The sequence below is a fragment of the Aulostomus chinensis genome, chromosome 21, assembly GCF_037954235.1.
Source record: "Aulostomus chinensis isolate RoL2024-O1b breed Wild chromosome 21, RoL_Achi_v1.0, whole genome shotgun sequence".
Lineage (NCBI taxonomy): Eukaryota > Metazoa > Chordata > Actinopteri > Syngnathiformes > Aulostomidae > Aulostomus > Aulostomus chinensis.
Genome location: NC_141340.1, coordinates 18,752,732 through 18,771,349, shown reverse-complemented (window position 1 = coordinate 18,771,349; position 18,618 = coordinate 18,752,732). Strand labels below are relative to the sequence as shown.

At 44.1% G+C, this 18,618-nt stretch overlaps 2 protein-coding genes across 8 annotated transcripts in view; both read left to right on the top strand.

The window, feature by feature from the left end:
• arhgap29a (Rho GTPase activating protein 29a) overlaps nt 1–12,121 on the top strand; it is a 47,873-nt gene extending 35,752 nt beyond the window's left edge. For 5 of the 6 annotated variants that reach the window (XM_086192137.1, XM_086192139.1, XM_086192141.1 and 2 more), the window contains 10 exons: nt 2,015–2,184; nt 4,205–4,333; nt 5,123–5,221; nt 5,809–5,972; nt 6,821–7,009; nt 8,518–8,655; nt 8,934–9,169; nt 9,686–9,998; nt 10,115–10,223; nt 10,326–12,121. In XM_086192137.1, the coding sequence (XP_086048263.1) occupies nt 2,015–2,184; nt 4,205–4,333; nt 5,123–5,221; nt 5,809–5,972; nt 6,821–7,009; nt 8,518–8,655; nt 8,934–9,169; nt 9,686–9,998; nt 10,115–10,223; nt 10,326–11,281 (2,503 nt within the window). In that variant the 3' untranslated portion in view covers nt 11,282–12,121. The remainder of the gene's footprint in view (nt 1–2,014; nt 2,185–4,204; nt 4,334–5,122; nt 5,222–5,808; nt 5,973–6,820; nt 7,010–8,517; nt 8,656–8,933; nt 9,170–9,685; nt 9,999–10,114; nt 10,224–10,325) is intronic. The other variant, XM_086192138.1, reaches the window with a different exon arrangement.
• Nucleotides 12,122–15,076: 2,955 nt separating this feature from the next.
• Nucleotides 15,077–18,618, top strand: part of abca4a (ATP-binding cassette, sub-family A (ABC1), member 4a) — a 49,384-nt gene continuing 45,842 nt past the window's right edge. The window contains exons 1-5 of one of the 2 annotated variants that reach the window (XM_086191499.1): nt 15,077–15,198; nt 15,636–15,747; nt 17,745–17,838; nt 17,989–18,130; nt 18,381–18,520. In XM_086191499.1, the coding sequence (XP_086047625.1) occupies nt 15,682–15,747; nt 17,745–17,838; nt 17,989–18,130; nt 18,381–18,520 (442 nt within the window). In that variant the 5' untranslated portion in view covers nt 15,077–15,198; nt 15,636–15,681. Of the gene's footprint in view, nt 15,199–15,632; nt 15,748–17,744; nt 17,839–17,988; nt 18,131–18,380; nt 18,521–18,618 lie in introns of both variants that reach the window. The other variant, XM_086191500.1, reaches the window with a different exon arrangement.

Below are 18,618 nucleotides of genomic sequence, written 5' to 3'. Positions count from 1 at the left end.
AGAGGGCCTGGAGCTCGATTCTGTGCAGTCCTGTAGAACCCACTGATAAGAGGGGGAATGATTAACTGGAGAGAGCTTGTTTTGGAAAGTGCAAAACAATTGGGTTGGTCAGAGCTTCCTGCGGAAATCACTGTCGTCAAGGGAGAGAGGAGCCTCGGCTTACTAGCAAACCTGCTAAACTCCTTGGAGAGTGGCCGTTTCAGGAGCAGTCACACTGAAATGCCCCCCGCCCCCCAAATTTACAAAAAAAGTATATAGATCACGCTTCTGCACGCATGTATTATTGGTATTGTTGTCAGTTCTTAATTAAGGTTTGGTGGGAAAAGTCGATTTCCCGTCAAGAGAGTTTGTTGACATAAGTTAGCGGTCTCTATTGCTCTCTTTCACACTCACTCACACAAAAAAGGCATTGTTCTATGTCTCTCTCTCTCTCTTTCTCACACACACACACACACACACACACACCCAATTCAGATTTCTCTGATCAAAAGAATTCAGCTTGGGGTGGAGGAAATGGAACATGAACACTAGTTATGTTAAATATAGACCACTGACCTACATCCTTGATACTAAGAGATCCAGTCGTACTTGTACAGGCCTGTTTGAGTGAGCTAGTCATCATTAAATCCCAATGAAGTGCTCATTCTGCTTTTGAGGTGGGGTTTGATGACAGGATTTTACTTGGATCTTGTCAGTACTGATGGAAATATAAACGCTACGGCAATGGAGTATAAAGCATAGCAGATTTTTTATGGCTGGCCTTCAGTCTGGGTCCTGTTAGACCTCAATAGCACGTTCAGTAGGATGTTCAATAGCGTGTTCAGTAGCGTGTTCAGTAGCACGTTCAGTAGGATGTTCAATAGCATGTTCAGTAGCACGTTCAGTAGGATGTTCAATAGCCTGTTCACTAGCATGTTCACTAGCATGTTCAGTAGGATGTTCAATAGCATGTTCACTAGCATGTTCACTAGCATGTTCAGTAGGATGTTCAATAGCATGTTCAGTAGCACGTTCAATAGCATGTTCAGTAGGATGTTCAGTAGCATGTTCAATAGCATGTTCAGTAGCACCTTCAGTAGGATGTTCAATAGCATGTTCAGTAGCATGTTCAGTAGGATGTTCAATAGCATGTTCAGTAGCATGTTCAGTAGCGTGTTCAGTAGGATGTTCCATTGCATGTTCAGTAGCACATTCAGTAGCATGTTCAGTAGCACGTTCAATAGCATGTTCAGTAGCATGTTCAATAGCATGTTCAGTAGCGTGTTCAGTAGGATGTTCCATAGCATGTTCAGTAGCGTGTTCAGTAGGATGTTCCATAGCATGTTCAGTAGCACGTTCAGTAGCACGTTCAGTAGGATGTTCCATAGCATGTTCAGTAGCACGTTCAGCAGCGTGTTCAGTAGGATGTTCAATAGCGTGTTCAGTAGCATGTACACTAGCATATTCAGTAGGATGTACAATAGCACGTTCAGTAGCACGTTCAGTAGCGTGTTCAGTAGGATGTTCCATAGCATGTTCAGTAGCATGTTCAATAGCATGTTCAGTAGGATGTTCAATAACGTGTTCAGTAGCGTGTTCAGTAGCACGTTCACTAGCATGTTCAGTAGCACGTTCACTAGCATGTTCATTGTTTATCGCTGGCATCAATATAAAGGCCCACATTTTGACACACCTAAATCCAGCAGCTACTTTTAGAAGACGTTATAAAGCCTTTTATACTTGTGATGTGGGAAGAACAAGTAATTAGACTGACAGCTATATTTAGTTTAGTTGATTTAACTCTCAAGTATTTATGTTTTGTATCCTCTCTAATTATTATTATATGATTAGCTTATTCTAACCAGACTTTGAGGGCACTTTTTTTATCAACAGTGATGTAATTCCTGAAAAGCCTTCATAAAATCTCCTTCAGAAGCTGTGCTGCTGTCAGTCCGGGACTGCCTGACGTGCTTACAGCTCACGTTAATCAAAGCTCAGTCACCTCATCGTACTTTGTGTCCTCTCCCCTTCCCAGGAACCCTCTCACCAAGCGCTCGCTAAGTGGCAGCCACTCATCCAACAGCAGCCTATCACAGGTATTGCCGATGTCTGACCTCATCGCCGCAGATGATCTAGACGGTCCCGTCAACGTTCAGCATTTCAAGATTGCAGAGAGATACTCGAACAGTAGCGCCGACATTCAAGGTACGGAGCTTTCCATTCTGCCCGTGAAGCTGCTGCTCCTCTATACGGTTCATGGTTTTGCTTTTGTTTGGTTTTGTTGATATGTAACACTACCTGTTTTGGCTGCATTGTACGGGAAGTAGATTTGTTGACACTCTCGCAGGTTTCATGATTGCAGAACTCCTATAACTTTTTGTTCCAAGTGTCTGTCAATAATATGCGCTAAGTTTCATGCTCGTCAGACATGGACTAGGAGGAGTTTGAAAGACAAGCTGTCATATTTCTTAACAATTTGGCAAAAAAAAATAAATTTACGAGCAAATATGGACAAGTCATTTATCAACTGATTCAGCTCACATTCGGGAATATGGCAATACTTGATTTTAGATTATGCTACTTTGCCTGTGGGAATTAGGGTTTTCCGTGATTGTAGCACCCCCATTCTAATGGGTCCAGTTTAAAAAAAAAAAAAGTCTTCACGCTTGGGTCCGGAGGCCTATCGCAGTTTTTTATGACCGTTGATTTCAGTGATGGGCCTTCGCCTGCATGTTAGCCAGCAGTCGAGCCGTGCTTTATGATTCAGTTGCATATTTAGCCGATGGAGGTAGACGTTAAGCTTGTTGTATCAGTGTCTGTTTGGTCAACGATGAACTTTCAGATCAAATGAAGTCGCCGACATTTCAATAATATTTCAACGGTATTTATTGTCTGTTTTTTCCACATTAACCTTAAACCTATTGTCCAGCAGGGGGCCACATAGGTCTTAAAGTGCATTCAATAATAGCTCAACAGTCATCAGTCATTTCTACATTAACATTAACCATGTGACAAAATCCTTTTCTGCTTCAAGTAAGCATTTTGCTTTTCAGCTGCACATAACAATACAAAATGAACCAGAGAGCTTGATGAAAGACCTGTGCTCCTTCAAAATAAAATGCTGAACTACTTTTGACGAGTGCCGCTGTCTGGGAGCGTATCAGGCACACGGGCTGAGTGCTGCGTGGAGGCACAATAAACATGTACGACTCCGTCCACTCGTCTCTAAATGTTCCGTTCTCACTGTCTACCTTTCCCCTCTTCGAGCACGCCGTCCTTCTCTTGAACACGACCTGAATGAATTTTCCTTCCTTCCCCCTCTCAGCTAACGCGCTTTTTCCTCCTGTCGGTCGCAGTGTTAAGTCTGCAGCGCGAGCATGCACCAGTCCCACAGAGCTCGTGCTGCATCGCGCAGGCGTCAGCTCACGTTCCTGGTGTTACAGTTCTGACACAAAGACATAGCCTCCCATGAATGTAGAGTTTATTTAACGTGTTGAACATTTTTAGAGACATAGGCTGTTCAACTTGCTTGCTCAAAATCGCTTGGTCACAACTTTTTAGTCATTATTATTATTATTATTTTTTTTTTTTTTTTAACAATTTGCCTGGGCCCGGGGCTGATATCTGTTGGGTCTGGATCCGGACCCCGATCCGCCGATTGGCGACCGCTGGTTGAGGAGGAGTTCGAAGTAATAGGTTTTGGAATTTTTGTTGAATTTGTGAAAAAAAAAAATGTATCAGTAGAAATGGAAGTGGCCTTTCTCAGATTCTCCTCATTCCATGGGACGCATGGATATGAGGATTTAAATTTTAAGACCTTCTACATGGCAGTTACGAGCATAAAAGCACCAAAACACTGGACCTCTGTAACAGCGCCACGGATGGGCATGTGCACGTTTTTCCCTACACCGCTGATACCGGGACGAACATTGCTTGGCCAAGCCAGTCCCACCCCCCTCAGGCTCGGATCCCTCGTTGATGCTCACTGCCAACTGCACTCTTAAGGTTGACTCAGTGTTAAAGTTGTGTGTGGGTGTGCACTTGTATGGTTCAAGACACTGGTTAATCAGGTAGATGAGAGGGTAACAAGCCTACATTGGCACTCATTTTCATGTTCATTTGAAGGTGGATTAAGTGATCTGTGATGATGTGAGGTTTCCTGTTGGAAATGTGCCTTAAAGTGCTATTTCTTGTTGTTTTTATGGATGTTGTCATTTGTATCCAGCACTTCGAATTCAGGCCCCATTTCGTCCCTGGACTTCGGCCAGCCAGGGTGGAGGAATGTGCAGCGACTCAGAAAGTGCTGGGGGCAGCAGTGAGTCCCGGTCAATGGACTCACCCACGGCAAGCCCAGGTGGAGACATTACCCAAAGCTTAGCTTTAAAATAGGACTTTCTTCATAAGACAGAATTTCTATGGATAACAAAAGACGAATAGAATTCATCAAGAGACATGCAAATATTCACTCATACAGACTTGGCAAGCTGAGTCATTGAAAGGAAACATTCTGGAAAGCTTTAATGTGTGAAAGAGAAACGAGCCGGTCAGTCAGTGAGACCAGGGTTGCATTCATGAATGAACCCTTTGAACACAGGTGGTAGACAAGTGGATCGTTCCTCAGTGTGTTCTCACCCTCAGGTGATGAAACACTTCAAAGTGAGTGGTGTGTTCCTTTCCATCAGTGATGGTGAAAGCTGTAGCTCAGCTCCAGGTGGATCCTAAACCTACTCTTGAATGGAGCAGAGACAGGAGCTCGGGGGAGGGAAGGTTGACTGCTGTTGACATGCTAAATGATTTAAATGGGGGTCTGTTGATCCCATTTGTACCAAGCACCTTCTCTTCCTCAACTTTTTGATGATCCTTGCTTATTGGGCTCCAGGAGATCAACGCCATCGTTAAATTAGAGCTCATTGATCTTCTACGGAGGTGTGAATCACCTGTAATCTCCTGCTGGGAATTTAATCATCAAGGACTTGAAGGTGGCCGTGCCTTTTTTATTTAAATGGCTCAGAGTCAGAACATCTTCAGGCCAGGGTAGATGAGGTAAATGTAGACCACCAGAGGTGGAAAAAGATGGAATTCTCCAGAATATTCTCGATGTGGTGACTTACTGGTGTGGGCTGCCTTTTTTTTTTTTTTTCAGGAGACTTCAAGAGGAGATTACCCAGAACCCCCTCTACAGGCACCATGTCATCTGCTGATGACCTAGATGAGAGAGAGCCTTCTTCACCCTGTGATAACGGTGAGTCAGACAGAACGCACGTGTTCAGTAAATGTTCTCACTTCTTTGAGAGGCACTTCATCCAAAAAGTGTATTTTGATTTTCAAGACTCAGATAGGTGTCTTGAGCTTCCTTTTTTCTTGGATTGTTTCTTGGGACAGTGGAAAGTCCCTGCAACATTTTTTGTTAGCTTGAAGCTAATACCAACCCTCCTAAGCAACGACCAGCAACAAATGTAAGTACATCATTTGAAGATGTCGATCACTGGGCGATCAGGCCCAGACTTTGTTAAACAGGCTGTTTGACTGTTGTTTTATTGCACTGCCTGCTGTTGGCCGACAGTGGCGATGAGCCTCATGCTAAATATCATGTTGATTGTTGGTTCTTGCTGCATCTTTGTGTCACAAAGAACTGATGGAGGGAAAAATGTCCTCATGACAAACTCCTACTTGTGAGTACTTGAAAGGCAAAATACACTTTTTTGGGGGAATAAGTAAGTATCACTGAAAGGTAAGGTTCTATGTTAAGTCTCCCCTATTATTTTGTTCACGTTCATTTTAAAGCTAGACGACATTGTGACATGTACGCATTTCCTCTCATCACTGCAGGATTAAGCGAGCTGATCATAGAGACAGCCAGCTCTCCGGGTCCATTTAGAAACACACAGATGTCTAAAGCTGCTCAAACCCACAAGCTGAGAAAACTTAGGTCGCCATCCAAGTGTCGTGAGTGCGACGGCCTGGTGGTGTTTCAAGGAGCCGAGTGTGAAGAGGTAACCTTGGTTTCTCTGCCTTTTTCTTTTTCCTACGAAAACTTCGATCCTCTGTTTTGGACTCGGGAGCAAAAGCGGTGAACCCGCAGCATTTAGATGACACACTCCAGAGGAGCATTGCCAAAGTTTCATAACAGTTCATTTTTTAGCAAGGTTCAGAAAAAGAAAAACCAAACAAAAGAGAAAGACCACCTCTCCTCTTATTTAAATATCCAGATAAAGAGAAAAATTGAAACCGACCACAAGCAGCCCTCAGAGACCAAATCCTCCGACGGGTCTCAGCTGGGGAGCCGGCCGTGGAAACTGAAGACCTTTTGTTCAACGACTGGAGAGTCCCATCACCCCTGCTCCCTCCCTGCTGTTTATTTCAGATCCAGTTTCTCTCCATATTTATTAGATACTGTACACAGAGTAAGGCAAAAGAAAAACGTCAGTGGGAAAGGTTTATTTAACTCGTTATGTAATGCCTTTAGATGCTTTGACAAGCAACTGACACAAGAATGCGACTCTGCGGCAGATTGGAGTCGTGCCATGGAACCGGTTCAAGGGGCTGCTCTAGAAGACTGGAAGCTTTATTTGTTGCCTTTGTGTTGACTAACATTATTTATTTCATATTTTGTAATTGAATATTTTTGGGCCCAAACTATAAAAAAGCCAGAACAAGTTGGATTTTGTTTCGGTCAAGTAAAAACAGTGTGTCCATATCCCATCAAAATAAAAGGCTTTGAATGTATTTTTATATGTTACTATTTTTCATACAGGTTCATCCATAATTTTATCATGTCTTGCTGGTACTGCTAATTTGAAATGCTTGACTTCGTCACTGAGATACATATCCCCATGTGCAGTGTTCGTTAGCCTGCCATAAGAAGTGTCTGGAGACCCTTGCTATCCAGTGCGGCCATAAGAAGCTCCTGGGAAGGCTTCACCTGTTCGGTATTGACTTCTCCCAAGCAGCGAAGAACAGCCAGGACGGCATCCCTTTCATCATCCGGAAGTGTACGTCTGAGATCGAGAACAGAGCGCTCAACATCAAGGTGAGCTTGCCGAGAGATCCGTTTACTTTAACCTGTGGGAATTTCATCACTTGAATAGTCCTCATTCAAAGACGGAAATTTGCTCTGTGCGACTTCCCAGTTTCGATCACAAGCGCTCTCTAGGCACAAGATGAATTTTGGCGCTACAAATGCTAATGTTGTTGCTTGTTATGTCAAAACAGAAGTTGTAAAAATAATCAGCCTTCAATTTAGGTTAGCATCAGGGCTTGGATCCGTATCCGGCTCCTTTTCAGAACCGGGTCCACAGTTCCGTTTCTGGAACCCGTCCCATAACACTTGGAGCAACGGTTCCTGCAAACAGTTCCTAGATTGTTAAAAAGAAACAAAAGGGGCGCGGTAACGTCACACCACTCACGTGCATCTCCAGAGTGAGCCAAGTGGACCCGCCCACTAATCTGAGAATAGTCAAGCAAGAGAGAAGACGAGCTTGCGTCATCCAGAGCCTGGTCGTACTTTGGGAAACTGAGAGAAAACGATACAAAGTGTATGAGGTGCAGTGCAGTCATCACTTGCGCTGGTGGTATCACATCCGTTATGACACAACACCTCCTAAAACACAACAATGGTCTCAGGCAGTGGACGGTGTTGGACAGCCAGAGTAAACCTCCGTTACCAGCGCCGCCCTCCTCACTGTCACAGCGGCCAGGGCCCCTCCAGGCTGGTACTAGCGTTATAAACCCACACGTCTGTGTAAACTACTAATGAAGTTATGCAGCTTGAAATGACAATTTCCGTTTTCGTACAATAGAGATGCTGTGTATTGGTGTGCCCCTTGCCATTTAGCTAGGCTAACGTTAATGGCTCGCTGGAGCGCTAATGTTTACGACACGACTCTTTGAAAAGCGCTAGGTTTCCTTGCCTGTCTTAACGTTACGTTACTGGTAGCGTTACTGTAAGCACAGACCCTGCTGGGTGGTGGCGGGAGAATAGATCCACCCCCCCCCCCCCCGTCAGGTTTGTCTGCCACATGTATGCGTGCGCAAGCATCATCAACCCCATCAGAGAGTGTTCCCAGTAGCTGCAGACACTGTTAGCCAAGAACGGCGTAGGATTCATCCAGAAAAAGCAGACATGGTCATTTTCCTGCTAAAGAACTGTAGAGAAGTTCACTCATCCTTTTCTTTACACAAATGTGTATTTCATCCAGTTGTACTGTGCAACAGTTGGAATCAAGTTTTTGCATTGGTATGATTGCATTCGTGTTTATTATATACATGTAGTTTATAAGTTGTAAGTTGCAGTCAAGTGTAGCAACTATAATGAATATAATGTAGGATTCGGCCGGTTTGGAAGGAATCGGTAAGGACTGCATCGTTAAAACCCTAATGAATCCCCACCCTAGTTAGCATGCATTAGCCATAAATGCAAACTCTGCATTTTTCTCTTCTCTGTCCTGTTTATGGGACGACAACCATGATCACCCAGTGACGGTCGCACTTAATCTCGTGCTCTTGTGACCTCTGGGTTTTGTCTGTGTGCACTGAAAGGGGATCTACCGGGTGAACGGCGCCAAGTCTCGTGTAGAGAAGCTGTGTCAAGCGTTTGAAAATGGCAAGGACTTGGTGGAGCTGTCTGACCTTTACCCCCATGACATCAGCAACGTACTCAAACTCTACCTGAGACAGGTCGGCTGCTATTTTGAGATGAATCCTGAACAACACAAGATGGAACCTTTGATCTTGGTTTTAGATTTACACGTGGCAAGGAGTGTTACATTTACCCAAACCTGAACTGCAGAAACGGTGTTGGCGATGTTTTTTAGTTTATTTTTGGAATCGAAACCCTTTGTATCTCTTTAATATTTCTTTTACAACTGTCTTTTCATTCACATACTTTGGATCTCTGTTCATATATTTTGCGTTTTATTTGTTTTTCTTCATCTTCAACTTTTTTCTTCCTTAAGCTTCCGGAGCCTCTTATTCTGTTCCGCTATTATAATGACTTCATTGGTTTGGCCAAGGAAAGCCAGAGTAACATTATGGAGGAGCTGGAGGCATTTCGGCTCGGTTCCTCACCGGTGACCCCGGCCCAGGTCAGCATGGAGTTAAACCGGGTCCTCTTCAAGATCAAGGACCTGCTCAGGCAGCTGCCACCAACACATTACAAGACCCTGCATTTTCTCATAGAGCATCTGCACCGGTAGGCAGGAATCCAAAACCACTTGTTTATCACATTTTAAGTTTGTGAGTAGTAGAATAGGCTGGGTTCTCAGTAAACTACTTGAAGGGAGGGTTCCGATTTGTTTGTAGCTCAGTCCTATTTGTAACTTTCCAATGATCAATGAGCGCGATGCATGATGTTCCTTGTTACAGCTCTGGAAGGTCGAACAAAAACAACAGGGTCGCTGAGTCACACTCCTATATTTAGTCTGAGGCTCACTAAAATTCCCTACACAAGCGTGACCTCAGCGACCCTGTTGTTCTTGTACAACCTTCCAGTCACAAGGAACAGCGCCGATTTTTCTGAGCAGGAACTCTGCCAACCAGCACTGTCGTTGGTGAGTAGCAAACAGGACTGAACTGAAAGAAATCTAAATGATCACTTTAAAGAAAAAGATGCTCTGAACAGGTCAGGGGTGATGGGCGTGAATTGTTTCGACAGGAAGTTTTAAGAGAGTGAGGGAGTGTATCAGACATGTCCTCCTCTTCTCACTAGTGTGACAGAGCGATCGGAGGAAAATAAGATGACAGCAAGCAACCTAGGTATCATCTTCGGCCCAACGCTGATCAAGCCCAGGCAAGCGGATTCTGAAGTCTCCCTTTCCTCCCTGGTGGATTACCCCTATCAGGCACTCATTGTGGAGCTCCTCATCAGACATTACCAGATGATCTTTGATACCCCCTTCAGTCCCCTGGCTTTTACTCTCACTGACGCCAATGCCCACTCCCACTCTGACACCCGCCTCACCCACCAGGAGAAGGAGCAGCAGCTGAGCAGGCACTCAAAGTCGCTGGGTGACATTAAGGAGGTATGGCCAGGCTTGCGTTCAATTCAAGCGGCCCTGATAATGTAACATACCGATGTTGTCTTGGAAGGTAAAATAGTACATTGATGTTCCGTGTTCTGTCCATCTTACCTTTAAAGCAGAGCTCTAAGGTTTTTAAGAGGCATTCCTCCATAATTCCTTCCTCCCACTTGTCAGTGGAGATTCAGGAGACCATCCCAAGCCTCGACGAAGGTGCTTTTGAACCTGGTTGGTATTCTTACCAAGAATAAATACAGAAAATTAGTTTCTAGCTCAATGTCATTTTACTTGTAATTCTGAGTTTTAACTTGTTCATCTCTTCATTTAAAGCCGACGGTGGGGATTCAGAGACCTTCAATGGAGTTTTGTCCACAAGTGTCCCCGAGGTCCCAAAACCTGGTGAGCGAGGCCTCTGTCGTTCTCAGCACATTACAGTTGCAAGGGTGCAGCTTCGACATCCCCGCAACAAACTCTCCTCCCGGCCTGTTAGCATGCCAGCTGAACAGATCCTCAACCGTGGCCAGGTGGATGAGAATAACACCCAGAACAGCACGGATGAGGACGATCGCAAAGGAGGAAGTTCCATCCAGTCCATTGAAGAGGTGGATGAAACCCAGAAAACAAAACTTCGAGCAGGGACACATTATCGGAGCACATTTATCGACACCCAGACATTGCGCAGAACTTGGGACAAACAGTACAAGCACCATGATGTTGCTACCAAAACTGTCCGACTCTTTGCTAATTTGCCCACAGACAGTACAGCAGTGGATGACGGCAGCTCGTCCACTGCTGTGCCAGTGCCTTCATCAAGCTTCTCGCTTGATAACGCCGGAGGCACGATCAGCACCCTCCACCCCAACAGACCTTACACCGTCGCAGTGCGACCAAGCAGGACTCTGAGAAGAGAAGACAATGTAACCAAGTACAACCTAGTCGAGACAGCTTTCAGGCCCCCCAGGACTCTCCTGCCTCCCCCAGGAACTTTCTACAAGCCACCGTCCGGGACCAAAGCCAAAACACTGCAGAACTGTGCACTAGCCAACAGCGCTGAAGATGACGAGGAGGACGAGGAGGAGGACGAAGAGGAGGAGGTGGGAATAGAGATTGAGGTGTCGGTAGACGAGCCTCTCCAGGAGGACATTGAGGCTGAGCAGGTGGCCACATCTCAGTCTCCCAGCCTCAGTTTAGAGGAACTGGGGCCAAACCAGGCCAAACCAGTGTATCAGAGACTGCGACCCCGACGCCTTCAAGAAGTGGAACATCGAGAGGCTCATTTTGTGTAATCCTCCTGTACGCCACCACGGATGTGGCGTGATGGTGGGCAGCGATGATTGAGATCTTAGATGGAAGATAGCGGAGAGAAAAAAAAAACCACACCTTTGCTTCTCGAAAGACAAACAGGATGCACTTAAAATGGTGTCTATTTTTAACCTGGGTGACCAGTGGAACATTGGCCAAACATTTTCCCAGTTCACTCTGACACCAGGTTTGACTATTTATAATTCTTGAAAGTGTGCAATTACCTTTTGTTGTTGTTGTTCATATTTTGTATACCTTTGTCACAGACTCACAACCTATGTACGTTATATACCAAAAACGACTGTATATTTGAAAAGTGCACGTTGCCACCACATTGAAAAAAAGACAGTGTGGCGCCCAAATGTTTGAAACTGTTACTTTGGTTGTCATTAACCGTTTTGCTTACGTCTATAAAGCAACACAAAGACTTTCCACTTGCTGTGCTGGGGGATCTGAACTGGCACTTGTGGTCCGCTACAGAGTGGCGTTCACAGGAAGGGCCCATAGCCACGTGGCTCCGGGGGCTGAGCCTGTCAGCCTGAACCGACCTACCGAAGAGGCCACTGTTTCCTGTCACGGCGCGAATGTTTTATCTTGATGTAACATCAACATTTCCTGGTAGCCAAAGCTGTTTTGTTTTTGTTTTTTTCTTTTTACAACTAAAATAGTCTCAACAACATAAACCTTAAAAGTTCCTTTTAAGGCCATGACGTCGTCTATTTAAATGCTATCTGTATTTCACAGAGTTTTGAAATGTTCAAAGTAAAAAGACAGGTACATCAAGACAAACACCCTTTTGTAAGTTATTAAAAATATATCTCACAACGTTCATCCATTGTGGGGTTGTTGTTGTTGTTGTTGTTGTTGTTGTTTTAGTTTTACTTTTCCAAAAAGGAATATTTTCAATGCTGTTAATTTATGAGCAGAATTATTCCAAAAATGTTTTTGGAGTTAGAAAATATAGTTGAAATAAGGAAAAACTGTTACATTTTTGAAGTTTGATCCAGAATCTCGGATGGACCAGCTGTCTTCTTACACTGTCTTACCATTGTTTTATTCTCGCCGCTTAATGTTAAAGCTGACTCAGCAGTCAGTCTCCATGTTCTAACTTTTCTTACTAATAACACCTTAATTTTTTTTTTTGCTTATTGGCACCTTTCACATCCCTCATACCAGCTACAGAAACCATTCAGAGAGCGAAACGTGTTCAGCTCTTTGAGAACATGGTGGGAAAATGCCTTTCGCACTTCTGTGTGTTACACTTTATGATGTATATAAAGCTTTTTCCACTTCTTTTACTTTTTTTAAATGGATGTCCACAGCTTCAGACCGTCAACATTTTTCTTTTCCTTCATACTTTCAGCTCCAAAAACATTCCAGTAAACTAACTTACACTGTTTGAGGTCGTGGCCTCAAAACACTTTCATACTTTTTGAAATAATCAGCTTTTTTCCTATTTGCTTTACAAAGGAAGTCAACAGAGAAAAGCTTCAAATCCGCCAATACTCCCTCTACAACTACTATTACTACCAACTACTACTACTACCAACTCCTACTACCCTACTCCCTCCCTCTACTTCATAACCTTTAAGTTTAGCACACCGGGATAAAAACTTCATTGTGAATTCTAAACTGATGGCAAAGCTCAGTGCAAACAGAAACATCGACAGGTTTTACAAAATTGCAGTTGAAGTTTCATGTATGTCCTAGAGAGTTTTAGACGACGTAGCTTGATGGGTGTGTGTCGTCCCTAGAGGGAGGGGCGGACTCAAAGTCCTTTGTAGAATTCTTGCCTTTTAAAGGCAAAAAAAAGTTACAAATTTGACAAACATAATTCTCAGTAAAGGTGGCACGGTGGTGCAGTGGTCAGCACTGTGGCCTCACAGCAAGAAGGTTCCAGGTTCAAGTCCCGGCTCCATCACAGGATCTTTCTGTGTGAGTCTGCATGTTCTCCCTGTTCCTGTGTGGGTTCTCTCTGGTACTCCAGCTTCCTCCCACAGTCCAAAGACATCAAGAGGGGACGAGGCTGATTGATACTCTAAATTGACCGTAGGTGTGACTGTGAGTGTGAATGGTTGTCTGTCTCTATGTGTTGGTCCTGTGATGGACTGGTGACCTGTCCAGGGTGAACCCCACCTCTCGCCCAAGGCTTCTGGAATAGACTCCACCCCCCCATGACCCTTAACATAAGGAATAAGCAGAAGACAATGGATGGATGGAATTCTCAGTCAAGAAAAAGGGAAATATCTTGTTATCCCTCGATAGAGCTGTCCACTCAGTGTCACACATTTTGTCTTTATTTTTTTCTAAATTGTCACATAGATGTCATTTTGATCCCTCAGTCAAATTTGTTTCAGTTAACCTGGTAGAATGTCGGCTCTTGGCTAAATAGCAATATTTTTCCCTTTTCTGTGTGTATTTGAACCTTTGATACTCAGTCTGCTGCTGTTTAGCCGCAAAAGAAGGGCCGGTGTCGTCATGGCGACGTCTCAGATGCCCACGTGACGTTGTCCAAGTCCACCAGTGGAGGCAGTTTACCCCTTACATCAGAGTATTTGAAATAACTATTTATTGAGACTAGAGTGAGCGTCAAAGACTTGGTCAGGTCAAAGGTCATTTTCCCTGCACACTCTAGCTTTACCTTCGTAAAGGCCTTGAGGTATTCCAACATTTAAAAAAAAATCCCTGGGGCTCTTAAAACATCTTGATGGTCAAGGTCAGATTTCCTGGAGGCCTGCAATTGTAATTGATTCTCCTGACCACATCATCAAACATTTCAAATCTTCCACACATTTTCAGGTTGATTGAACTTTTCAGGGCGGCACGGTGGTGCAGTGGTCAGCACTGCTGCCTTACAGCAAGAAGGTTCCGGGTTCGAGTCCTTGCTTGGGCACGGGATTGGTTGTCTGTCTGTCTTTATGTGTTGGTCCTGTGATGCACTGGCAACCCACCCAGCGTGAACCCCGCCTCTCACCTGAAGGCTGCTGGGATAGGCTCCACCCCCCCCCCCGCGACCCTTACAAGATAAGAGGTAGAAAATGGTTGGATGGATGAACTTTTCAGTTCCATTTGTAGTGAACCGACTCTTTCCTACTATTCCAAGTATTGTCACTCTTTTGGTCTTCTAATTTTTTGCACGTTGGTTCCTCGTTCCTACTTTCATTTGGACATTTTCAAACACAAGGGCTTTAAATATTTTTCATATTTTGATATCAACTTTGGATTCTGGCATCAGCTCTAAACCAAACCTTAATTTGTTCAAAATATTTCATTCATTATTTAAGATTTCAAGTTAGTATTGTAGTGTAATGAAAGCTTTTTTTTTTCTTTTTTTTTTTTTAGCTTTCATCAATCGCATTTAATTTGACATAGGAAGTGTTCTGGAACAGTTCCTTAAATCTTCATAAATTTCTTAAAAATTTCGTAGATTTTTATGGGAACGTTAGACTTGTTACTCATAGTCATAATTGGGAAATTCTAACAACAGTGGGCTGTCGACGCTCTAGTTTGAATTTGCTTAATTTAACAGAGAATCTCTGATTATAAGAGTTGTGCATTTTTCCCGAAGAAAAGCTCGATCCATCTGTGAACCGATATTTGCCTTTGGCCGTATGGCAAATGAGTTCTTCTTTCAGTCATATTGGCCTTTTGCAGAGGTACGATGATAACAGTGAAAGGATAATGCAGGGTAAACGGGCCAGGTGGTTACAGCAGGTCAGCCCTCTTAGGAATGGATGAGAAACCTTACTAGTGCCGAGAAAGAAGATTAAATCAATCTGCTTAACTATTCACAGCGTCTGGAAATGAGCTGTGTTAGCAAGCCCAAGCATCACTCAGCAGAGAATGTGGTGCTATGCGGTCTTCATTAGTTATCAGTCTTCACCTAAAGGCTTCCTCTGAGGTAAGCGGTCTGTCTCTCTGGACGTTATGAATGTTTTGCACTTCAGTCTAAGCTGATCTGAGCAGTGATTTTCCAGCTAGACTGAACAGTAGCAGCAACTGACCTGGGGCAGAGGCCAGTTTGTTACATGAACGTTGTATGGACCATATTCAGTGTTTATGGATCATGACGGTCAGCATGATTGCTATTGAAAGTTCAGCATAGACGTTCTAATGGACAGGAATTGTTTTGCTGACCATGTAAAGTGTCTTGAGCTCATTAACCCCACTCAGGGCTGTCGCCCTACTTCCTCCTAACCCTACCCCTCACATGGAGTACTCATCAGATCGATGCATGAATGTAAAGAACGCCACATTCTACATGCAAACTGTATTAGTTATAATGACTACTTTCCAGTCTGCGTTGCTTTGATTCAGTTCATGTTTTGATGGAAGCAGGCTTGTCGGCTCCTGCCATCCCCTGTCGGGGTGCAAAAGAGGAGTCATGGGGGCAAGGACACAGGTCAGACTCCTTCTGTGGAAGAACTGGACAGTCCGCAAAAGACAGAGGGTAAACAATATTCACACACCACATGTATCCCTGTGAGGCTGTGTGTATGTGCCTTCAGGGGTTGATACCAACATCAGAACGATGTCATAGCTTACAAGGCCATCAAGGTTGGTTCAAGGTGACTTTAGTACTTGAGAAATCTGCTTTCTCATCAGTTGGAGTTATCATGTTATTTTTGATAACTGTTGGTAATGCAACCCAAATATAGTTTCAACTGATGGTTTGCACATCAAGTAATTAAGTTAAAAATAATGTAATACCAGCAAATCAAAGAGTGTCAATCTGTGTGTATTTGAAGTGGTTCCATATCGATCACAAATTTGCTTGAGTGTAGACTTGTAAAATTTGATGGAACAGATTTTAACAAAGGGAGGCACGGTGGTGCAGTGGTCAGCACTGTCGCCTCACAGCAAGAAGGTTCCGGGTTCTAACTCCAGCTCGGGCACGAGCATGTTCTTGCATGTTCTCCCTGTTCCTGTGTGGGTTCTCTCTGGTACTCCAGTTTCCTCCCACACTCCAAAGACATCAAGAGGGGACGAGGCTGATTGATACTCTAAATTGACTGTAGGTGTGACTGTGAGTGTGAATGGTTGTCTGTCTCTATGTGTTGGTCCTGTGATGGACTGGCGACCTGTCCAGGGTGAACCTCCCTCTTACCCGTAGCCGCTGGGATAGGCTCCACCCCCACCCCCACCCGCAACCCTGAACAGGATAAGAGGTAAAAAAAGAATGGATGGATGGATTCTCATAAAATAACTCTTGATATTGTAATTATATTTTATCAAGGATCTCATTTTTTTTTATCTTGAACCAGCATGTCAGTGTTTTGGGAGATTTGCGTATTTGTCATCCCCCCTGGAGCCAGACAATAGTTTACACATCTTTTTTCTTATGTGTCTGTATTTGCGAGTTACAGTCTGACTTAGCCCTAGTTAGCTTAGCATAATGAATGAAAGTGAGTGGGAAGTGTTCGCTCAGCCTACCTCAATCAAAGCTTATCAAATCAGGTTCAGGATCTTGGTTTATCCTGGAATAATCCTCCACATTCTCTCTTACAAAGTCGGCCATGATTAGTAGAGGCAGTCACTCCTCTAGTTTTCAAAAATTGTTGGTCAGTTTAAGTTTTGAGGTATTGTGTCAAATCACTGTGCTCAGTAAGGAAAGTAGTTCTATTGCCTCTTTTTCAAAAATTAAAACTTGTTGTAATCTTGAATCATTTCATAACAAATGGTATGTATAACCCATAACCCATGAGCCAAGAAAAGACTATTTTTGAGGGAAGCATGTGACGTCAGACCAAAGGATTTAAACACTTCCCTCTCACTTCCATTCATTGAGCTAAACCAGCCTTGTCTCAGTGGGTCTCAAGTCACTCATGTATGCACAGAGAAGAGAAGGGTGACTGTCTTCTTATCTGGCTCTGGGGAGGATAGTTTGGAAAGTTTGTGCTTTCTTTTAAAACAACTCACTATCATCCATCCATTTATTCCTGTTAAGAGTTGGGGGGGGGGGTGGAGCCTATCCCAGCGTCGACAGGCAAGAGGCGGGGTTCACCCTGGACAGGTCACCAGTCCATCACAGGGCCAACACATAGAGACAGACAACCATTCACACTCACAGTCACACCTACGGTCAATTTAGAGTATCAATCAGCCTCGTCCCCTCTTGATGTCTTTGGACTGTGGGAGGAAGCTGGAGTACCAGAGAGAACCCACACAGGAACAGGGAGAACATGCAGACTCCACACAGAAAGATCCTGTGCTGGAGCAGGGACTCGAACCTTGAACCTTCTTGCTGTGAGGCGACAGTGCTGACCACTGCACCACCGTGCCGCCCCAACTCAGTATCTCACTTTTGTGTTTATATGCTTTGATTCAGTCCAAATTTGAATCATCTCCTGCAGCACACTCACTCTCCATTATTTCACCAAGAACTCACTCACTGTGTTCACTGCAGATTTTGAATTGTTCTCTTGTGTATTTCAACTTTTCCTGCAGGTGCGTTTCTTCATGGAAATCATGTGGCCTATTATTCTATTCATTGGACTTGTGTGGCTGCGAAGAGTAAATCCACTCTATCGTCAACATGAATGTAAGCAATTGAGGACACCAGAAGATACCAGCAACATTTCTGTCCCCTGAGACAGAAGAACAGTATCCTCTGTGGTCCAGTCTTTCCTACTCCTCCATGTTGATCAAGACTTGTATGACACACTGAAAGCCAACAACATGTCTTTCACAGGCCACTTTCCCAACAAGGCCATGCCCTCAACAGGGGTCCTGCCATGGATCCAGGGAATCTTCTGCAATGCTAACAACCCTTGTTTCCAGTATCCTACCCGCGGTGAATCACCTGGCCTGGTTTCCAACTACAACAACTCTATGTGAGCACCACCCCGGGCTGGTTGTTGCCAGATGGATTTAATTCTTAGGAAATATTGGATCTGATTGGAAAGACAGGTTAATGCAAAATGATGATTGGGAACAAGCTGAAACTTAGATTTTAGACTTGATGCTTTAGTTCTTTCCGGTGTGTTTTATTGTTAATCTGTGCATTTTGCAATATCCTTCTCCCTCACCCTGGTATACATTCAAAGGAACAAAACTGAGCTTGCCATTGAACTTGCTTCTCAGATTGGCTCGGTTGTACTCGGATGCACAGGAGCTTCTTTTTGCTGACCCAGAGTTTCTGCAGCTTGGACGACTCTGGAGAGAAATGAATTCCATGAGTAATTTCATGGACACACTGCGCACCCATCCAGAGCAGGTCTCAGGTCAGTGCTTGCAAGGTTAAGCTTTCGTCAATATACTGCAAATACCTCAATATCAACGAAGCTCAGTAAATTTGCCCTGGTTGGTTGTTTGGTTAGAG